The 7,369-nt window shown below is 40.4% G+C and overlaps 1 protein-coding gene across 1 annotated transcript in view; it reads left to right on the top strand.

The window, feature by feature from the left end:
- LOC145391816 (metalloreductase STEAP4-like) overlaps nucleotides 1-4,787 on the top strand; it is a 72,748-nt gene extending 67,961 nt beyond the window's left edge. The window contains exons 4-12 of the mRNA XM_080266304.1: nucleotides 150-264; nucleotides 553-614; nucleotides 936-1,053; nucleotides 2,109-2,314; nucleotides 2,471-2,598; nucleotides 2,749-2,876; nucleotides 3,125-3,293; nucleotides 3,606-3,814; nucleotides 4,535-4,787. Of these exons, the coding sequence (XP_080122430.1) occupies nucleotides 150-264; nucleotides 553-614; nucleotides 936-1,053; nucleotides 2,109-2,314; nucleotides 2,471-2,598; nucleotides 2,749-2,876; nucleotides 3,125-3,293; nucleotides 3,606-3,814; nucleotides 4,535-4,675 (1,276 nt within the window). The 3' untranslated portion in view covers nucleotides 4,676-4,787. The remainder of the gene's footprint in view (nucleotides 1-149; nucleotides 265-552; nucleotides 615-935; nucleotides 1,054-2,108; nucleotides 2,315-2,470; nucleotides 2,599-2,748; nucleotides 2,877-3,124; nucleotides 3,294-3,605; nucleotides 3,815-4,534) is intronic.
- The last annotated feature ends 2,582 nt before the right edge of the window (nucleotides 4,788-7,369 follow it).

Raw genomic sequence — 7,369 nt, 5'->3', positions numbered from 1 at the left:
CCTTTCTTTAGACAGCTTGTGAGACAGACAGGAGCCGCACTGACAGGATAAGAGATGATGATGATGATGATGATGATGATGACGACGAAGATGATGTTAAAAGTTAAAAATAATAAAAATAGACCTAATAACTCTCCTCCTTTCTTTAGACAACTGGTGAGACAGACAGGAGCCACACTGACAGGACAGGAAGTGGCTGTTGGGGCGGCTCATGTAGTGATAGTTGCTGTTGGACGTGATCATTATGACTACCTACCCCTACAGGTAAAAATTAGCTTCTTCAGGTGACAAAATAATAATAATAATAATAATAATAATAGTAATAATAATAATAATAATAATAATAATAATAATAATAACAATAATAATAATAATAATAGTAATAATAATAATAATAATAATAACAATAATAATAATAATAATAATAATAATAATAATAATAACAATAATAATAACAATAATAATACCAGTTAATTTCTGACAACACATTGCCATATTAATTTCTCCACTGTAAAATACTGCCTAATATTCCTCTCAATCTTTCCTTTGCAGAATCTTCAGGAAAAAATTCTTATCGACGTCTCAAACAACACTGAAAAACGCCGTGGACCTCAGTAAGTATGTGTATGAGGAGGAGGAGGAGACCGAGGGTGAGGTGGAGGGATGGGGTGGACAGGTGTAGGAGATTAATGCATATGAAGGGGCAAGGAGACCGTAGATGTGGTGGAAGGATGAGGTGGAGAGCGGTGTGTGTGTGTGTGTGTGTTGGAGGTAGGGCAACGTGATGGCGAGGCGTCTGGCTAAAGATAGACAGATAGACAGACAGGCAGATAAACAGATTGGATAGACAGATGGATAGACAGACAGACAGGGACACAGACAGATTTTTCTAACCTGAAGAGTGACAATCTAATTCTCATCTCCTTCCTTCTCAGTTATCGAAGCAACGCCGAATATCTCCAGGGTTTAGCACAGGACGCAAAGGTGGTCAAAGGCTTCAATGTTCTCTCTGCCTATGCTCTTGAGAATGGAGGACTACAGGGAAGCAAGGAGGTAAGTGCTAGCCTTGTCTGATTGTTGTTTAGGATTCCGTGGGCTTACATGGGGAGTGAGTGGGAGTGTGGCCCATTTGTTTTGGTAGATTTGCTGGTTTTCCTTCAGTAATTTATGTCCTTGATCTCTGGACCCAACCGCCCCCTGCCTTTGCATGGAAAATGTGGTCTGGATGATGATGATTATTTAAAGATAGACAAACAGATGGGGGAGGCGGTGGCTGAATCGGTAGAGAGGCGGCCTGCAGTCCTGATGGACCCAGGTTCGAATCCTGGCTGGGGCAGGGAACAGTTTAAGGATTTGAATTTCATAAAAGCAGACTTTCCTGATCTACCAGATAATCGGCCGACATGTCATAAATGTACCCCCGCTAATACCAATACACCAGTCCTGTATGAGACAGCCCTAGCATGTATTCAATATGGATAGTGGGTGTTAGCGCCGAAGTGGTGACATGTGGAGAGGTGTATGGTATGTAGGAGGACTACTGGGCCTTGAGAGCAGGCTGTGAAGCCTATGCCCAGAGTCGGACACATTAAAAAAAAAGAAAAAAAAACATAGACTAAGACGGATAGATAGACAGAGAGATAGATAAATAGATAGACAGATTGACTGACTGATTGACACACTGACAGACAGACTTAGAGATTAGCAATTCATTTTGCTATCAAAACTCACTCTTTCACTGCACATTCTCCTCTCCTTGCTATTAGCTCTTCATCGTCAGTGACCACGTAGACGCCAAGACGAGACACAGATAGATTGATAGATATATACATACATAAACAGACAGATAAATAGATAGATAAACAGACAGACTGATAGATAAGCTGAGGGGTACGGTAGAGAGACAGACACAAATCAAAACACACACCACCCCCACTAAATTCCCCTCGCTTCCTTAAATCTTTATCGCCAGTGACCACGCAGACGCAAATGAGACACAGACAGACAGATAGAAAGAGACAGAGAGATAAACGAAGGGGGAGAGACAGAGAGACAGACACGAAGCTCAAAAATATATCACCCCCACAAAATTCCTCTCTCCTCCCCAGGTCTTTATCGCAAGTGACCACGCAGACGCCAAGCAGAAAGTGAGTGAGCTGGTTCGCGCCCTTGGGTTCCATCCCGTGGACTGGGGCGCCCTACAAGCTGCCCGGGACATTGAGGACGTGCCCCTGCGTTTCATGCCCTCCTGGAAGAGACCTGTCGCTGTTGTTTTCGGAATCTTCGTGTTTCTATGGATCCTTGCTTTCTTCTCGTGAGATTTTTTATTTTTTTATCTATATTCCTCCTCCTCTTCCTACTTCCTCTTCTCCCCCAAAATGTACAGATAAACTTAAGCACGTTCTGAAATTTTATGCAGTCTGCTTAGCACCGACGTATCACCTGACCTAACACGTCCTCCTCCCCACAGGTTCCAGATCTGCCGTAACCTGCAATCTGGGGACTGGAAGGATCAATGGAAGCACCTGGCAATGCAGAACTTCAACAGGGTCATTGCCATCACCGCCATCTGGACACTGGCCTTCTGTTATATCCCAGGTCAGTAGCTTTCACTCGTGTTAGCATCTCATTTGCGGTTCATCCTGACCTGATAGCGCCGACGAGGGCAACAACAACAACCTAATCCTGATTTTGAAATATAAACGCTGTCAACATGGACCCAATTCTAAGCTGCTTCTACTCCTACAGGCCTGATCGCTGCCTACATCCAACTCTGGCGTGGAACAAAATACAGTAGGTTTCCGAAATGGCTGGATGACTGGCTGAAGATGAGAAAACAGCTTGGTCTCCTTATGCTGGGTCTCGCCTCCATGCACGTAGGTTTGAGTGAGAGAGAGAGAGAGAGAGAGAGAGAGAGAGAGAGAGAGAGAGAGTTACCCTGGTGTATGGATTTTTTAATTTGTTTTTCTCTCTATGTCCATCTTCTAAAAAAAAAAAATAATAATAATAATAAATCAATAAAAAATAAAGACATCTAACACACACTCCTTTCATCTTCCGTAAAAATAAATAAATAAGATAAAAAACCTAAAGATTTCTCACAACATCCCTCCCCCAACCCCAGGCCTGCATCTCCGTGGCCTACCTCACGCCACAGACAACGGAGTGGCTGTACGAATCAGGCACAGAAATCCAAACTCAGGTGGTGATTGATGTAAACACGACCAAACAGGAGACACTCACGATTTACAACTCGGAATTGAACTGGAGAGGCGAGATTTTCATGACAATGGGTACGTAGCATCTCTTTCTCTATGCGAAGTTGGTGTTTTAAAGTCCTCTAGCTTTTTCTGAGGTTCTTTTCTGCTGTTAACGCCATATTCATTTCGAAAAAAGGGTTTATTAAAGGTCCACTGGTAGGGATGAAGTTGATTTGCCAGTTCCATCAACATACTGAAGTCTTGAAAAAAATATATAGCAACTTCGACGAAAAGTAGCCTTAAAAAACACACTTGACATGGCGGAAATTTTCATCTATAGCAGTAAAATAGAAAAATTTATCAAAAAGGCTCTTCCAACATAAAATTAACCTTATATATCTCCAGGGGCGATCTCCCTGTGTCTCCTCGTGGTACTGGGAGTGTCTTCGCTACCCTCCGTCACTGCTACACTGTCTTGGCGGGAATTTACCTTCATTCAGAGCAAACTAGGCTGGGTGGCTCTCGTGGCGGCCGCATCACACGACATCTTCCTTGGCTGGCACTATATGTTCCTCTATTGGGGGTGCTTTAGAACGCTGCCCATTGGACCACAGGTAAGAACACTTCTGAACACTTTACAACACTTCCAGAACACTTAGAATGCTTTAGAACACTTCAGCACTTTAGAATTCTTTAGAATCACAAGTAAGATCTAAATAAAAGAACAAACAACAAAATCAGGAACACAAACAACAACAGCACGGTAATAATAATAATAATAATAATAATAATAATAATAATGATGATAATGATAATAATAATAATAATAATAATAATAATAATAATAATAATAATAATAATAATAATAATAAATTAACTAAACTGTTCTCTAACGTGGCCAAAAATTGCCATTTGCCCATCTTGAGTGCTGAATTTTAGCAACAGATTAACACTAGAATACGAGTATGATGCTAGTCACGAAGAAGTGCTATGGAAAGGATGCAGAGAGGCATGTTAAGGTGAAAGGAATATAAACCAGAAGTACTTGACATCCTGGTGCTGGAGATGGTCGCCTTCACGCAGTGACATTGATCAGACTGGTTGGTTCCTCTGCCTGGTTGTACTAAAGTCCCTCAGTTCCCTCCCTAACCCCGAAGAGAAGGATGGTGGACTGCAGGAAAGGAGTAACATAAGCCTGTAGTCCACTGGGTTCACGTTCAGATGAGAATGGGGTTGCAACTTCTACTGCTACTGCTACTACTACTACTACTACTACTACTTCCGTATTTTCTTCTTCTACTAATACCACCTCACCTCTTGTTTTTTCCTTGCAGTACGCCCTCTACCCCGCCTTCATCGCTGTCATCATGAAAATCCCGCTGCTCCTGCCGCCCGTGGACAACTACCTGCAGAAGATCCGTCGTGGCTATGAGAGAAACGGACAAAATGAAGTTTCTAAGGCGGACATAGCTTAAACCACTTCCCTTACCTTATTTTTTATTTTTATTTTCTAGTTTTTTCATAGTACTCATGCTCTAAATGCGAGATGACGATATTTGGGTTAAGAGATGTGCTGTACTCTTTTTACGCCAAACTTGGGCTAAAATTACCATCTCGCTATCTTGAATGCTGAGCTGTGACTTTCGGTTGAGGCTAGAATACCTTGCTAGTCATGAAGAAGTGCTCTGAAGAGATTATAAAGCTGTAATATCGTTTTCTACCAATGAGCTACGAGAAATAAGCTGAGAAAGGATGAAAATTTGGGCTGTTAGAGTAAAAAAAAAAAAAGTACAGTTACTGGGTTTTAGAAGGAAACTCCATCAAACTCTTTCATTACAAGAGAGAGAGAGAGAGAGACTTCATTATAGCGTTGCCAAAATTAATTTGGCTTAAACGCAGCCCTGTCCTTCGATATTACATTTTACACAATAAAAAAAATGTAATACTCATGATTTATAATGCGCATCTTTCAAAACAAATACATATAATAGAAGTCACGCCTTGTTTAGGGATGGATAGTGTTGGATGTCAAGGATATTTGGCGATAAAAACTTAGAGGGAAGACAGTGTTGTATATCTGTGTTGGAAATATCGAAACACTGACTTTAGGCTCTTTTTTTTTAAGGACTCGTTTCTCGGCATGCATATTTTTAAAGTTTCATATAATCATAAAATAGATATATATTTTATCCTGTATCCATTCCTCACACAGCTCATTCCAACATTTTCCTTTTTCCTTAGTGGCATAATTCGTAAACACAGATCCGTTTTTTTTTTTTTTTTATTATTATTATTATTATTATTATTTCATGCTGTATTATGGTATTTTTCTTGATCCATTCCTCAACACAGTTCCTAAATCCTTCCAACTTTTTTTTTTAATTCCTTCGTAGCATAATTCCTATGTACAGTTCTGTTTATACTTGTAGCTGACGATGGAAAAAAATTATCTACAACGTACCTGTAACACTGAAAGTTTTCGATATTTCTCTACGTAATTTCCATTTTCCTGTGAGATTTTGACATAAACAGAAAGTTAGTCTACACACACACACACACACACACACACGCAAGACCTTCTTGCCACACACTCATCTACAACTTTTCACGTTGACGTAATGACCCCTTATAACATATGTAATTTCTTGGCGCACTCTTTTGTGGGGGGAGGATAGCTTAAGACTTATTAAGTATTTTATCAATGTAATTATGTACTTTACCTTGTTTTATTTACTTTGGGCAGGTAGTTAGTTTCAAACAGAGAGCGCTAAGAAAACTGCTGTATCTATAAGTTTCTATGCAATTTTTCCCCCCCCAAATTTACCAACAAGGACAATAGTTCGCCTAATATTTTACCTCCTCTACTTCTCACTCTCCTCCGCTGGCTAACGCTATGATAAGCTAGACATTCCTATATATGTCTAAAATTTATTCTCTCTTTTATGATGCGTCAGGGAGGAAAGTGACGGACGTGTTCAGCACCTCGTACTTAGCGATATATTTTTAGAAACGGCTAGTTAATATCCTTTTGTACGCTAGATGTAAAGTGAGGCGTTATTACATGGAACTATATGACGCAGAGGAGGGCAAACAGGTGCAATATGCAAAATAAATCGCTTGGGAAGAGATGTTAGGGAGCTTCCTTAACGATAGAGAGTACCGAGCCTAGGTGTAACGTAAAGAGACCTGGTATATTTCCCTGGTATATTTTTCTAGTATTTTTCCCTGGCATGTTCTTCTGGTATTTTTCTCTCCGATATGATGCGTCAGGGAGGAAAGTGACGGACGCGCCTTGAGTGTGACGCATTAAATGATCCGTAGCTCCCTTTTCTCAGCGATTTATTATCCTTATTATAACTCAGCATTCCACTATATGTTATTTATTTCGTTTTACATCGACCTAGCGTAAGTGAGTAGCATACAAGAGATATGGAGGTATAATGTATGAAATAAATCGCTCAGGTACAAGTGTTAAGAGGCCTGCAAAAGCCACTTGTTACTATATTCTCGTCCAAAATTGTACAATCATTTAATCATACCCTACAGTATATATGTTTTTATTTTGTCTTAGAGGGAACAACCTTGGAGACGCATGGCCTTTGATTCTTTCTTCCTTGCATTAAAAAAAAAAAAAAATCTTATTGTGATATTTTGGGTATTTTAATTTTGATTTTGGTTATATATATTACAAGCTGAATTGTCTTTTAAAAGGAGGTTCGAAAATAACGCTTCACTTGAAACTTATGGCTCAGTCTGCTGGTGTGGGCATGGGTGTGGCAGTGGGAGTAGGAATGAATAAATGATGCAGGGTAGATATTGATATTTTGTGTGTTGCACGGAAGGCTCAGTGTCCTGGTGTGGGCGTGGGTGTGGCAGTGGGAGTAGGAATGAATAAATGATGCAGGGTAGATATTGATATTTTGTGTGTTGCAGGGAGGGGTCAGTGTCCTGGTGTGGGCGTGGGTGTGGCAGAGGGAGTAGCAATGAATGACAAGGGTAGACATTAGTAACCCTCAGTGAGCCGTCCCCACAAAACACGAGAAATCACCCTGTGGAGTAGAAGAGAGGCGTTATAAATAAACCTTCCTGTATATTTTAATCTACCAGTACTGTACATCCCGCTAACAGTAGTAGTGGAAGTAGAACAAGTAGTAGTGGTAGTTGTAATC

Source organism: Coenobita brevimanus, chromosome 20 (genome assembly GCF_032717465.1).
Source record: "Coenobita brevimanus isolate Jiangsu-jjx chromosome 20, ASM3271746v2, whole genome shotgun sequence".
In the NCBI taxonomy this organism is placed as follows: domain Eukaryota; kingdom Metazoa; phylum Arthropoda; class Malacostraca; order Decapoda; family Coenobitidae; genus Coenobita; species Coenobita brevimanus.
The sequence above is the reverse complement of the archived record's forward strand: the minus strand, read 5'-3'. Positions and strand labels throughout refer to the sequence as shown.